This window comes from Candida jiufengensis, assembly GCF_024610255.1.
Source record: "Candida jiufengensis strain CBS 10846 chromosome Unknown scaffold3, whole genome shotgun sequence".
NCBI lineage: Eukaryota > Fungi > Ascomycota > Pichiomycetes > Serinales > Debaryomycetaceae > Lodderomyces > Lodderomyces jiufengensis.
This window is the reverse complement of record NW_026261560.1, coordinates 162,491-177,061: the sequence shown is the minus strand read 5'-3', so window position 1 is coordinate 177,061 and position 14,571 is coordinate 162,491. Positions and strand designations below refer to the sequence as shown.

The 14,571-nt window shown below is 25.6% G+C and overlaps 10 protein-coding genes across 10 annotated transcripts; 3 read left to right on the top strand and 7 right to left on the bottom strand. All coding sequences in view use genetic code 12, as the record gives it.

Annotated features, from left to right (window-relative positions):
- Positions 1 to 48: 48 nt before the first annotated feature.
- On the bottom strand, positions 49 to 639 carry KGF54_002552 (NEDD8-conjugating protein; the record flags this gene model as incomplete). The annotated part of the gene is made up of 1 exon (XM_051763044.1): positions 49 to 639. The coding sequence occupies one exon, from the start codon at positions 637 to 639 to the stop codon at positions 49 to 51; it is 591 nt and encodes a 196-aa protein (XP_051619923.1).
- Positions 640 to 878: 239 nt separating this feature from the next.
- On the bottom strand, positions 879 to 1,616 carry KGF54_002551 (uncharacterized protein; the record flags this gene model as incomplete). Its single annotated transcript, XM_051763043.1, has 1 exon — positions 879 to 1,616. One exon carries the CDS (start codon positions 1,614 to 1,616, stop codon positions 879 to 881), a length of 738 nt encoding a protein of 245 aa, XP_051619922.1.
- A 321-nt stretch (positions 1,617 to 1,937) lies between these two features.
- KGF54_002550 (mRNA splicing protein) lies at positions 1,938 to 3,071 on the top strand (the record flags this gene model as incomplete). Its single annotated transcript, XM_051763042.1, has 1 exon — positions 1,938 to 3,071. One exon carries the CDS (start codon positions 1,938 to 1,940, stop codon positions 3,069 to 3,071), a length of 1,134 nt encoding a protein of 377 aa, XP_051619921.1.
- Positions 3,072 to 3,079: 8 nt separating this feature from the next.
- ESA1 (NuA4 histone acetyltransferase complex catalytic subunit) lies at positions 3,080 to 4,528 on the bottom strand (the record flags this gene model as incomplete). Its single annotated transcript, XM_051763040.1, has 1 exon — positions 3,080 to 4,528. The coding sequence occupies one exon, from the start codon at positions 4,526 to 4,528 to the stop codon at positions 3,080 to 3,082; it is 1,449 nt and encodes a 482-aa protein (XP_051619920.1).
- A 532-nt stretch (positions 4,529 to 5,060) lies between these two features.
- DOT5 (thioredoxin peroxidase) lies at positions 5,061 to 5,861 on the top strand (the record flags this gene model as incomplete). Its single annotated transcript, XM_051763039.1, has 1 exon — positions 5,061 to 5,861. One exon carries the CDS (start codon positions 5,061 to 5,063, stop codon positions 5,859 to 5,861), a length of 801 nt encoding a protein of 266 aa, XP_051619919.1.
- Positions 5,862 to 5,998: 137 nt separating this feature from the next.
- On the bottom strand, positions 5,999 to 7,426 carry KGF54_002547 (uncharacterized protein; the record flags this gene model as incomplete). The annotated part of the gene is made up of 1 exon (XM_051763038.1): positions 5,999 to 7,426. The coding sequence occupies one exon, from the start codon at positions 7,424 to 7,426 to the stop codon at positions 5,999 to 6,001; it is 1,428 nt and encodes a 475-aa protein (XP_051619918.1).
- Positions 7,427 to 7,773: 347 nt separating this feature from the next.
- ATP5 (F1F0 ATP synthase subunit 5) lies at positions 7,774 to 8,409 on the bottom strand (the record flags this gene model as incomplete). Its single annotated transcript, XM_051763037.1, has 1 exon — positions 7,774 to 8,409. One exon carries the CDS (start codon positions 8,407 to 8,409, stop codon positions 7,774 to 7,776), a length of 636 nt encoding a protein of 211 aa, XP_051619917.1.
- A 473-nt stretch (positions 8,410 to 8,882) lies between these two features.
- Positions 8,883 to 10,019, top strand: KGF54_002545 (mitochondrial 54S ribosomal protein uL2m; the record flags this gene model as incomplete). Its single annotated transcript, XM_051763036.1, has 1 exon — positions 8,883 to 10,019. One exon carries the CDS (start codon positions 8,883 to 8,885, stop codon positions 10,017 to 10,019), a length of 1,137 nt encoding a protein of 378 aa, XP_051619916.1.
- A 123-nt stretch (positions 10,020 to 10,142) lies between these two features.
- Positions 10,143 to 12,191, bottom strand: KGF54_002544 (diacylglycerol O-acyltransferase; the record flags this gene model as incomplete). The annotated part of the gene is made up of 1 exon (XM_051763035.1): positions 10,143 to 12,191. One exon carries the CDS (start codon positions 12,189 to 12,191, stop codon positions 10,143 to 10,145), a length of 2,049 nt encoding a protein of 682 aa, XP_051619915.1.
- Positions 12,192 to 13,304: 1,113 nt separating this feature from the next.
- On the bottom strand, positions 13,305 to 13,911 carry KGF54_002543 (uncharacterized protein; the record flags this gene model as incomplete). Its single annotated transcript, XM_051763034.1, has 2 exons — positions 13,305 to 13,660; positions 13,896 to 13,911. The coding sequence occupies 2 exons, from the start codon at positions 13,909 to 13,911 to the stop codon at positions 13,305 to 13,307; spliced, it is 372 nt and encodes a 123-aa protein (XP_051619914.1).
- Positions 13,912 to 14,571: the final 660 nt, after the last annotated feature.

The window sequence follows — 14,571 nt, the reverse complement described above, 5'->3', positions numbered from 1 at the left end:
ATAGATGTAATATTAATGTTATACATTTTGTAATTTCTAGTTTCTCTTTTAAATTACACGATCATATTGAGTCAGTGATATATAACTACCTCTCATTGAATTATAAACATTTCTTTCAAATTGTTTTTTATCTTTTACTAACATATTAGCAGCTTCTTTATTTAAAGGATCATTAGGATTAGGTTCTAAAAATAAAAAATTTAAACCAATTAATATTGAATTAAGACTTAGAACAGGTGACCAATCTTCTCTCAAAATATTTAAACATATGTTTCCATCTAAATCAATATTTGGATGATATATTTTATTTAAACATTTGATTTTTGGTGGTTCAATGGGGAAATTTTGGGAAATTTCGATTTTAAATTTAAAAGTTCCTTGTTTATAATATCCATCTTGTGGTATAATTTTTAAATCAAAATTGAAAAAATCTTGTGTTTGAGGAAATGTTAATTTTATTGATTTTGGTAAATCTAATTCTGATATATCTTTTTGAACTCTTAATTGTGCTGCACTTACTTTTGATGATGTTGTGGTTGATGAATTTGATGAATTGGTGGTTTGTGCTGAATTATTAAGTTTAGCTTTTGCTGCTTCTTCTTCTTGTCTCTTTCTTTGTAGTTCACGTATTTTCAACATTATTAAGTAAGGGAATAGATATTATATATATGTGGAGTGTGTAAGCAGAATGAATAAATAATAATGTAATTGTAAAAGAAGTTGTCAAAATTAATTAATAATTATTAATGTTACTTATCGCGTATAATTTTAATTCTTATAAAGAGTTTCAAATTTGCAACCAACAAAATTTAACAAAATAGAATAATTTACAAATAAGATGTCATTAACATAGATACTTCAATTTAAACCCAACTTATCTATGTAGTCAGCTTTGTTTGTAGAATTGATATTTGAAAATCAATTAACTTAATAATCTCAATTCGTAGTTTTTCATCAAATTTAATATCTTGTGACTTTAATTTTATCAATTGTAAAATTTCAATAGATTCACAAGATTGAATTAATAATTTAAATGGACTTAAATAATGACATTGTACATTAATTAACCATTTAAACTCATCTATAATTATATTCTGATAATCTACCTTATTTGTGTTATCGAATTGAAAATTTGAATTTGTTACTTGACTTAATTCGAAAATTACAAACTCAAAATGTTTTTCATTAGAACCACCAATTAAAAAACAAAAAGTACTCCATAATGAACTATCAGATAAAATCAAATGACATAATTTACGCAATTCTTTCATTAGAAAGTCATTTGAAATTCCTAAAAGTTGATTCATTGTTATAATCCAACGTAAATAATTATTAGCATAATAATTTGCAAAATGAATTTGACAACTTTTCAAAGCTCTTAATGATAACTTTTTTAATAATATATGGTCTTTTTTCTCATAAACTTGAGATAAAGTTAATTTTTTAAGTAAATACCATAATGAACTACTTTTATTAATTCTTTTCACTTTACAATTTAAAAATGATGAAATAATTTCAAGATCTTGTTGATAACAACCTAATTTTTTTATTAATTGTTCATGAAGACTTATGATTGTCGAATGTTCATTTGTTGTAATTAAAAAGCCCAAGGTCATTAGATATAGCTGATGTAGTTCATTTTGAGATAGTGAAGTTATAGACTGATTGGGTATCTGATTAAAAAATGTATGTGAATCTTTGAATATTTGAAGGTAAATTTTTTTAGTTATTCCAATATCTAGTGTATCTGCTTCTTCATGTATATGCAATTGACATTGTTCTTCTTCATCAAAGGGTATTAGCTGTATAATTTTATATAATTTATCTGAATTAATTAAAACATTGTATATGTTTTGTATCAACTCCATTTAAAGAAGAAATGTTTCTATTATTTATTTTTATCGGAAATTTGCAACAACTTTTTAATCTCAAATGATATGACAACAATAAACCATCAAATATTATTCAATGATGATGTAGATGATATTTTATCAGATGCTGTATATAAGAATTCAAAATTAGATTATTTATTTCCTATTAGTAAAACAACAAAAGAATCATCATCATCACTAACCAACTTAGTTTCACAACCAGAACAAGAACAAGAACAAGAAATCACATATCAACCTCAATGGAAACTACTACGAACATTAGCTGGAGCACATCAAGGATGGGTACGAGCCATAGCCATGGATGAAGTAACTAACAAATGGTTTGCCACTGGTTCAGCTGATTCAACAATAAAATTATGGGATTTAGCTACTCTGCAATTAAAAACTACATTAACTGGTCATATAATGGGGGTTAGATCTTTAAGTTTATCTAAAAAATTCCCATATTTATTTTCAGGAGCTGAAGATAAAACTTTAAGATGTTGGGATTTAGAAAGACTGAATCAAATTGAAGGATGTCAAATTAAAAATTTTTATGGTCATGTTGGTGGAATTTATTCATTAGCTTTGAATGAAAACTTGGATATTTTATTGAGTGGTGGTAGAGATGCAGTTGTTAGAATTTGGGATATAAATACAAGTACTGAAATTGCTCAACTACAAGGTCATACAGATGATATAAGTTCTATAATTGTTAATGATTTTGATCCTCAAGTTATAACTTCATCAATGGATGGAACCATTAGATTATGGGATTTAAGAAATTTAAAAACTGAATTATGTATAACTCAACATTCAAAAAGTATACGATCAATGTGTAAACATCCACAAGAGACAACATTTATATCTGGTGATTCAAATGGTGATATAAAACAGTGGGTTTTACCACAGGGGGATTTATTAAATAATTTTGAAAATTCATTAACAGATCAAAAAGAAAATAAAATCATTAATTCATTATGTATTAATCCTATAACTAATACTTTATTTAGTGGGTATGATAATGGTGAGATGAAGTTTTATGATTATATACTGGGTACAATTGTTCAACAAGGGTTTACCCCATCTTTGTTAGGCTATGAAGGTTCTGGAATATATGCTTCAACATTTGATATGTCTGGACTTAGATTGATTACTTGTGAAGGTGATAAAAGTATTAAAATATGGGGTAGCGATTAAATCAGTTTTTACCATCCAAAACGTAATTGATTTGCAGTAAACAGTGGTGGAGACCAATTTAGTAGTTTAGGGTTTAATTCATGTTTTTTATTTTCTTTTATTTTTTTAATTAATTTATCATATAATATCATCATTTGTTCAGTTAATACAATTATATGTTGTCCTTTATAATATCTTAGCATTTGTAAAGTTGTTAAAGTATGTAAAATATCTGTAGTTGTCATACATGTTATGGCTGAAATATCTTCAATTGTAATTTCATTTGAATTTGCATTGGTGGTTGTCGTTTTTGAAGGTGGTGGAGTAAGTCCATCCATTTCATCATCTTCAATTAATTGTGGATTATTTTTTTTAAATAAATTAGGATTATTTCTTTCAACTAATAATTTAACTAAAGTATCTGTCCAATAAGCTCTATAAGATAAAAGTCCTAAATCAGATAAAGGTTTTTCAGGTGATCCAATTTTTTTTTCAACTGCACTTAACATATAAGAAAATTGAATTAATAATTTTCCAAATCCTCTTTTTTGATAACATGGTAATGTTAATATACATGCAACATTATAACCATCAGCACTTTCTTTTTCTTTTGAAAAATATCCAACTATATGATGACCCTTTTCAGATTTAATAGTCATAATATAAAATAAAAATGGATCAACATCATAATATAAAGTTTTATGATCTAAAAATAATTTTGATAAAAGACATAAATTTCTACACCAAGTTCTTTGTTTTCTACCATCAATTTCCCAAAAACTAACTTTTGAATCTCTATAAATTTCATTCCCCGGTGGATGTTTCATTGAACATTTTGATCTAAATCTTTCAAATTGCTTTTTTGATCCAAAAAATGATAATGTAAAATCACATATATATATTTGATCTTCATCTGTTATTTCTATAGGATAAGGTGAAAAATACCAAGGTTCAATAATATGTTCCCCCAAAACTATAGTAGTTAAATTTCTAACTCTTGCAACTTCTGAATGATTTTGAGTCATTGATCCTCCTGCTCTTAATTTTTTAATTTCTTCTTCTCTACTAACTTCTTCTCCTGGTCTTTTTAATCCTTGAACATTTAAATTTTCTAAATCCATTTCATCATCATTTGTTTTTATATCTTCTTGTGGAGTAGATGCTCCTGTTCCAGTTTGTGATTTATTATTATTATTGGTTTGTGAATTTGTAGTTGAAGTTGTAGTTGATTTAGCTGTTTTCTTCTTTTTGGGTTTATTTTCTTCAACTTTAACTTCTGGTTGTATTAGTGGTTTTTCAAAATTTATTCGATCACCTTCAATCCATTCATCTAACCTTTTATTAAAATCTTTATAATGTACATAATATACTAATCTTTGCTTTTTTTGATGGATTTGTAATACTTCAGCTATTCGATCTTCCCCTTCTTTCTGTACAGATAGTTTTGACCCTATCTTTATGTCATCTTTAGTAAACATTTATACTTATGATATGATCTTCCTTAGTTTAAACTTTTGGTGTATGGATTGGTTAAACAATTGTTGATACTTTAACTCATTTGATGATAATTTTAATCGCTAAAATTTGGTAGCTCACCACATACTAAATTTTGCCACACAAAAGAATTAATTTAGTACAGAGATCAAAGAGTATAAGAAATGAACAATAATATCTACCGGATTAATCTCTTTTTAGACTTGTGATTAGTTAGTGATAATTAAATAGCTTTTCATCACGAAGGGTTTAATAGAAAAACAGAATAACTTTTCGTTGAAAATCTTTTAATTTGTGTGGGGGTTAAATAAAGTAAATAATTATTATTATGTAATTTAATACATTGTAAAAAAAAAGGGGACTTTTTCCTGTAAGTATTATTATAATATATTAGTATTATAAATTTCATATTATTCATAAATTATTCATATTATATATAACAATCAAGACATTTCTTTTCAATTCCATATTATTCAATTAATAGTTTTATATTATTTAAATATCAATTAATTAAAAATGCTGGGATTACGTCGTTCATCAAGAGTAGCAGCAAAACCACAACCACCAAAAGAAGAACAACCACCAACTAAAAAATCAAAAACTTCTTCCACAACTTCAAAGACAAAAAAATCACAACCACCAAAAGAAGAAAATAAAAAAGATCAAGAAGAAGAAATAATTGATGAATCAATTGTAGAAATAGATAATGATTCGTTAACTTTAGAAATTGGTGATAAATTACCAAGTTTAAAATTATTAAATCAAAATGGTGAAGAAATTGATTTACAATATGAATCCAAGAATCATAAATTCTTGGTTTTATTTGCTTACCCCAAGGCATCAACTCCAGGGTGTACTAGACAAGTATGTGGATTCCAATCAAATTTGAAATTTTTCCAAGATAATGATGCAGTTATATATGGTATATCATCAGATTCTCCAAAAAATCAATTAAATTTTATTGAAAAACAACATTTAGAATATGATTTAATAAGTGATCCAAAAAAGCAAATTATAAGTATATTAGGAGCTAAAAAACCAGGTAATGGAATCAAGAGATCTCATTGGATTTTTGTTGATGGGATTTTAAAAATTAAATCTTTACAAATTTCTCCTGAACAAAGTATTGATGGTGCTAAATCTGAAATTGAAAAAATCTTGAGTAGTGATAAAAATGGTAAAAATGGTAAAGAGAAAAATGGGAAAGAAGATGATAAAGAAATCAGTGGATTAGAACCTAAAAATGAAGTTCATGAAGAAGGTGGTTATAAAGAAGATATAGAAGATGAAAAACATGATCCAATTACAACAAAATAAGAAGTTAAAAACCTAAAAAGTTTTTAGTATTTTTAATTTAATTTTCAATTCTAATTCTTGAATATTTTTTAATAAATAACCGTATGTTTTGATTTTTGACATCTTTATAAATAATTTTGTATGTACATGAATTCTGTTTAGTATCCAAATAATGAAGGTAATTTAATTAAAGATTGTAAAAATAAAGTTATAAATAAACTAATTTTACTTGCCCACCACCAATGTTGAACAGTAAATGAACAATAACTAAAATTAAACTTCCATTTATTTTGGTGAAATTTTCCAGTTAATATACCAGTTTGTCCATTAAAATCTCCCATCATTGATCTAACAACTACTTCTCTTACTGATTCACGTTCGGAGGAATTTTTTTGTTTTGATGCAATCCATTCATCATCTATAAAATTATACCAATCATCACAACCTTCATGATCATGACCAGTTAATATTATTCCACTTTGATTTTGGTTAGGAAATACAATATTCATTACTTTTTGAGTAGTTTCATAAGATAAATGATTTTGAGATCTTAATAAACCATTTTTATAAGGTTCTCTTGTATAATTCTCATAATATTTATGTTCAGGTCCATCTTTACATAATCCAATTTTTTTAAACATTGGAATATGAGTTAACAAAATCGTTGAACCTTTGAAATTTGGATTTTCCTTTTGTTCTAGTTGTTCTAAAAATGACCAAGTAAAATTTAAAAATTCAGGTTGTAATGCGGGTCCTTCTAATGTTAAAGAATCTAAAACAACTATTCTCCATTCACTAGAGGAGTTTTTGTTATAATTTATAACAAAATTATTTTGACCAAATAAATAATGAAATCTTGCCATATGTTGCCATGTTGCATCTCCACTATATCCAATATCATGATTACCAGTTAAATTAATAAATAAAGGATTCTTGTAGTTTGGAATTGATCTATTTTGATAAACCCAATCATAAACATCATTGTAAACTCTTGATTCAAATCTTGCAATTGGATCCATAGCCATTTCATTCTCCAACCATTGTTTCCAATCATAATCTTTATGATTTGAATGAGTTTCTAAAACATGTTTTTTATATTCTAAATCTTGAGTAAATAATCTTTCAACATATCTATAAGTTCTATTATAAAATTCACTATCCAAAATCCATTGACTTGAAAATAAATCACCCATTACTGTAACATGAGATGGTTTTAATCTTTTGGACATAACGTTATATATATGACCTAAATAATAATCATTACCATAATTATCTAATTTTTTAATATATTTTGTATTTTGCCAATTACCATTTATTTGAGGATCTCCAAATAGTAACATATGAATATCTTCATTTTGTTCTTCTTGGTCTCGTAGATCTGGTATATTTAAAAGTAATGGTTGTAGATATTGATCTGGTATATGATTTAGTATTGGATATTTTGGTTTTAATTGATTTGGTTCATGCCAATTACATTGACCTTTTTGATTTAATATATCTGGATAAAAATAAATAAAAAAATTAAGTGATATAGTTAGGAAAGTGACTAAGTCCACTAGGAACTTAAGTCTTGGTGATATAGCCATATACTGTTGGGGTGGTTGTAAAGTTAATTTAATATTAATTTTTTTGCAACAGAATTAAATTATATACAATAAATTTACTAACAAATATTTGTATATACAAATAGTCAAAAATTGTTGAAAAGAAAATATCAACAACAAATTTTTTAAAATCAATGCACCATTAAGTTTAAAAAGTCATGATAAACAGTATCAATTGATTCTTATTGAGGATCACTCATTTATAAAAATATTTTCTAACTGTTCTTTCAAAGTAATAGTAATAGTAACAAATATCTTAGAAATAAAAATTTATTACTTATTTATTTATATATATTTTTAAAAATTCAATTCAAAACTTACTCTTGAACTTATAAATTTTCTCTTAAAGTTTGATTTAATTTTGCTAATTTATTTGAAATTGAAACATCAACAGTTCTATCACCAACTTCAACAACTAAACCACCTTGAATATCAGGATTTACATCATTTGTTAATTTTAAAGTTTTACCTTCACCAACAAATGTACTTTTACCTATAGAATTTTGTAATCTTTTTAAAACTTTAGATTCTAATGGTTTAGCACTTGTAACTTTTGCTTCTATTATACCATTATGAGCATCATTAAGCATACCAAATTTTTTAAAAATTGATGGGAAATTTCCTAATCTATTATTTTCAGCTAATACTAATAAGAAATTAGCTGTAGTATTATCTAATTCTAAATTTTTATTAACTTGTTTAATAATTGATACTCTATCATCTCTTGTTAAACTTGGATCAGTTAAAGCTTCTTCTAATTTTGGATCACCTTTAATTATATCTTCAACTTTTTTTAATGAATTATAAGTTTGATTCATATCTGATTGTTGAATTGTTGCTGAATATAATGAATTTGCATATGTACCATCAATTCCAAATAATTGTAATGGTGGTTTTGTATTTTTAACATTATTTGATAAATAACGAGTTGATGATAATGAACGTTTGAAAACACTAGAAATCATTTTTGATATTGTTGTAGTGGATAATGTGGAATAGATAAAAAACTGTTAGACCAATTGATTTAAAATGATAAACAAATTGAAAAATAACTTATTAGAATTGGTATATATATTTTAAATCCCTTTATATCAATTATTCTATTAACTTCTATTAATGTTGGTTTTTTTTTTTCACTTTAAATTATGTTTAGTTACAACCAAAATAAAATTATATTAAAGAAATGCGAGAAAAAAAAATTAATATGAGTAAATTTGGTAGCATTGAGAATTGTAAATTAAATATTATTGGTTTAAACATCTTAATTATGTAGTTAGAGATGTTAATGATTAGTTGGTAGCATTTAGGGGTTAATTTAAATTTTGCACCTTCACTATTTTTGTAATCACAATTTATTTTTATTAATAGAGAGAGACAATTGAAAAATTTAATTTTTGAATCTCAAATATATTAAAAGTTAAAGGATAAACCCAAATAAATGATACCCAGGTTCACTAATGGGTTAGTGAATAGCCGAATAAAGCTATGTCATAATCAGCTAAATACTATATCACTTATAAAATCAATTTATAGATTTAATTCCTCATCACAACCACAGAAATCATCATCAACAGATCAATTAACAGAATTAGAAGCACAAGATATAAAATATAGAAAACAAAGAGAATTATCATTAAAATTAGTTAAAATAAAAAATTATGGAGAATTTTTCCCACCTCATACAAATCCTGGTTCAACTCATTATAAAAAACCAATACATGATCATTTACATAAAGGTAAACCAATAAAAGAATTAACATTACCTAAAAAAAAAACTGCAGGTAGAAATAATAAAGGACAAATTACAATAAGAGGTAGAGGAGGAGGTCATAAACAAAGAATTAGATTAGTTGATTTTCATAGATGGGATCTGGGTAAAAATAAAGTTTTAAGAATTGAATATGATCCAAATAGATCAGGTCATATTGCATTATTAGAAAATGTTTTAAATGGAACATTATCATATATTTTAGCACCTCAGGGTTTAAGAAGTGGAGATATTGTTGAAAGTTTTAGACAAGGTATACCTGAAGATTTTATTGAAGAAATGAAAAAAACAAATAATGGAGAAATTGATGATGCACTTTTATCTGCAAGAGTTTTACAAAGAGGTAATTGTTTACCACTTAGAATGTTACCAGTTGGTTCTATAATTCATAATATTGGATTAAGACCAGGTAATAGAGCTCAATTAGTTAGAAGTGCAGGAACATTTGGTAAAATTTTATCAAAACATAATGAAAAACAAAAAGCAATAATAAAATTATCAAGTGGAGAACATAGATTTGTTCATTTAGATTGTCATGCAACCTTGGGGGTGGTATCAAATAAAGAACATCAATTAATATCATGGGGTAAAGCTGGTAGAGCACGTCATAGAGGTAGAAAACCAATAACACGAGGTGTTGCAATGAATGCTTGTGATCATCCTCATGGTGGTGGTAGAGGTAAATCTAAATCAAATAAATTAACTCAATCTATGTGGGGTTTGAAGAAATTCCAAAAGACAAGATTAAAACCGAATCCAAATGTTATTAGAAATAGAAAAGGTAGAATGGTAAGACATAAAAAATAATTATAATAAGGTACATGTAAATAGGTTTATTTAAATTTATAGTTTTAAATATTATATCATTTTTTACTTTTTCGTAAATTATTTGTGATTAATTTGGGTCTTATTAACTATAAACTATATAAACTAATCAATAATTTTTAACTCAACATCACCATAACCAAATTTTTCTTTATTTTCTTCATAAACTCTTTTTAACTCATCAACATATAATTTGTGGTATTTATCTAATAACTCTTGAGGAATTTTAGTACGTACCGAACTTCTTTTATGTTGACTTGAATTAGCAGCAGTACCATTACCTTTCACCTCTGATGGTTTTTCTTTTGATTTTGATAATTTTATAAAATCAGTAAATGAATTTGTCTTTTTCATTGGTGGTTTTTCTTCAATTTTAGAAGCATCTTCAAATTCTTCAGGATGTTTTAATTTATATTCTTGTAAACAACCTTCTGGTACATGAATTGGTTTCCCCACAACAATATTTATAGGATTTCTAAAAGGTAAAAAACCAAAATCATAAATAAATACTCCTCTAGCACTGAAAAATGGTATAGTAAATTTAAAATTTTTTTTCATCCATTGTTGAAAATTTGCACCAAATGATCCTGGTTTTGGGAAATTTAATTTATATACATCTGCTTCTCCAAATGCAAATAATGGTACTAAATTAACATTACCTAATTCTATAGCTAATTTTATAAAACCTTTTCTATTATTTAAAACTAATCTAACTTCCTTTTTTGGGGACTCTTTTGCTGGTATACCTTCGAATCTATCACTATCTGATTCCAGATCAGATGATGATATTGGTTGTTCTTCTTCAGGATTTGAATCATCTTTTTTATATCCATAACCAACTCTTGAATTCTTACCAACTGATGAATTCAATAATGCTTCATGAGCACCTCCAATAACTAAACAAACAGAATTATCACCATTACTAATTAAACTTTTAATATTTTTAGCAGAAGCACTTGATATTCCTAAAGACATTAAATAATCTCTATAAAATGGTATAGTAAATTGAGTAGTTAAAGTTAATGTAAATATTTTACCTATTCCTGGAAATAATCTTTTGTATTTTGATGGATCATGGAAAAATGGTTTTAACCATTTATTTACTGGTTCATAAGGTTCATTTCTTAATGCATTTGTACCAAATAATCCAACTACTCCCATTGATATAACACCATGAGGATGATAACCAAAAAGATATCTTGGACCTGTTGATACTGTTTTGTAAGTTTCAATTTTGGTTATTGAAGAATTTTCATCATTATCTTGGTCTATTATTGTTTTCTTTTGAGTAATATTACCAGATGGAGAATTTTCTTCTTCTTCTGCTTCTTCTTCTTCTTCTTCTTCTCTTAATTCAGCTATACTTTGCTTATTATCATTAACCGAAATAATTTCATCACTTTTATTTAATCTTTTCTTCAACCCCAATACTTTAAATATATTATCCAATAAAGTCTTACTATTTTCAGATACTAAATCTTCTTCATCTTTTGAATTCAAATTAACATATTCATCATCAATTAAAACTTGTTCAAAAGTTGGTGGTAATTCAACTGTTTTATAAACTTTTATTGGAAAATAATTAACAAACCATTCCCATATAATTAAATTTTTTATTGAATTGCGAACTCTATATGAAGCTTTACCATTAGTTGGAGTATGTAAATCAAACCCATACCACCATATGAAATATGGTATAATTACTGATACCCAAACTACCCAACCTAATGATATACATATCAAAAAAACACATATAAAAAAAGGAATACTTATACAATGCCATACTACTCCCAAAGTTTCTAATCTATGATTTAATGGAGTATTTAATGGTGCAACATTTAATAATGACTTTTTTGTATTGTTTTTTCTAATTTTTTTTTTACTTCTTCTTTTTTTAGGTTGTCCATCCGCAGTCGTTGATGATAATGAATTAGTTGATATTATGGATGATGAATAACTTGAATCTGATATTATGGATGAATTTGTTGAATCAATTGTTGATGATCTTTCTTTTGTGGGGTTTGGATTTGTACGATTTCTTAATATTGTTGAGACATCTTCTATTTCTATATTATTCATATTATTGTCATCTGATGATATCTCATTTGTTTTTATTGAACCTTCTTTATCTATTGAATTGTTATAACTAGACATTTTCCAATCAATTATTACAGTAGTTATCTAGATTCATTTATTTCTATTATTTGTCTTTCAATCAATATATAAATATATTAATTAATTAATTAACTACGTATAAAGAATAATCTTTTTTTCCTTTGATTTGCTCCCCTTTAAATTTTATTATCCGTTACTTTTATTATTTGGATTAATTTTATCAATATTACAAATATTGATTTAAAACTAAATTAAATTTTACAAATTAACTTTAAATTGTTAATATATATCAAAGTCATCATTATTTGGATCGTAGTCGTGGTGAATCAAGTTATTACCTGCCCATAATACACTTCTTTTGAACCCGTGACTTTTAATGATTTTTATGACATCATCTCCATGTGTAAACGTATAAAGACAACTAATATAGACTACTTAATTAAGTAACTAAATATGTTATGAATCTAGACTGAGGAAATGTTGATTTATTAGTATTTGACAAAAACCAAATTCATCATTTGTAAAAGTAAAAAAAACTATTCTGCACTTTATTCACAACTCACCTGATTCAACCTATCAACCATATATACGCTCAAGTAGTACAACAACATCTATGACCCCAGCAATTTTTTCTTTATTTCTGGTCAATATTTTACCACCTATTAATTTTTCGAACCTAATTAATCTAATGGGATACTTCAAAAACTATCCCTTGAATTTGCATGAAGTCTAACGAAAAATTAGAATTCAAAGTCTGAGAACTCATGAAAAAAAGACGTACAATTATATGGTACTTTTGTTCACACAATTATCATTCAGAAAAATATATTTGGCTGCAAAACGAGGTTTGAAGAAATTTAAATATTGTGATTTAATGAGCACTTTTATGATCACCACGTACTAAGACTTTACCACCATTGACCAACAATGTGGCTATGGATCACTAAAACAGTGCTAAGAAATTCTAAATTCCCAGAAAAAATTTCTTTTGGTTTGGTAAAAGCTTACCAAGTATATTTATTCACCTCTCTCTTCAAGAGGATTACCTATAAAATTTAACTGCGTAGACATAGAACGAAAAAGATATTCCACTAAATAAGAATGGAACAAATATCATCATTGTCATATTTAATTTCAAAACATTGATGAACTTTACCTCTTAAATAGTTTACAATTTTCTTTCCATTTAATTTCATATTCTCCACCTAATCCTTCATAAACTTCTTTTAAAGTTAATTTAATATCAGAAGATTTAATATTTTGATAATTACCACCATAAATTAATAATAAAATGTTATGAGAAATTTCATCAATATCTTCAATATTTTTATTTAATAAATAATCAGTAGCATTTTTAATAACTTCAATATCTGTTTCATTTAATCCTAACCGATTTGAAGAAAAATCAATTTTTGGATTATATGGTAAACCCAAAAATTCAGATATACTTGCATTAACAACAATTATATTTAATAATGATGGTGATAAATTATTAACATCTTCATATTCTTCAAATTTTAAAATATTTTGTTGATCTTGGTAAGCATTTATATAAACTTAATGCATTTGTAACTAAACAAATTAATGTAATATATAATGTTAAATTTCTAAACATTGTTTCTTGATGAAAGTTTTTTTTTTCTTTACTTGTTGTATAATTTGTAAGTGTTTCAAATAAAGTGAAATAAAGTGGATTTTTATATCAATATTTATATCAAAATTAATAAAAAAAAATTGCCTAACCATTTTTTTTGATCATATCACATATATATTAATTCAAGAAAATTTGAGTTGTAAGTAGAGAAAGCCCCAAGTCAATTTAAATTATGGACCAATATGATAAAACCACAAGTTACATGAAATCATATTAAATTAATAACACCTAAAAAAGTTTACTAAAAAAAGTTTAGTTCATTTAATTTTCGAAAAGTAATTATTTAATAGCCGAACGGAATACAATTGAAACAATATGGTATTGGAGGAAATAAAAAGAAGATCTGTTGCAAAATTATGTGACAAGTAGCTGAACAAATTAGATGAAGGTTTATCTTATAGATAGATGTTGGATCATTTAAAATTTTTTATTGAAGAAATAGAAAATTTAATAAATAAGAAATAAGGCAATCCTGTTTCAAGTGTCAAATATATGAAACAAATCCTAAAGTCTTGGCCATGTGGTTGTTGACACGTATAACTTAATAAAGTAATGTAATTTAGACCAAAACTTTGAGCCGTATTAGTTGAAATAAAATTTTAGTAATTAGTTTTTTAGTCTAAATATACTCAAAATAAAATGTTAAATTTTAGAGCTTTTGGGGATAATTGGGAAAAAGTTTTTCAATAATTCAAAGCCATGTCAAACTAAGTTCAAAACTTTAACTTGTTTTAAAAAATTTAGAATTTGACGCAATCAAATTAT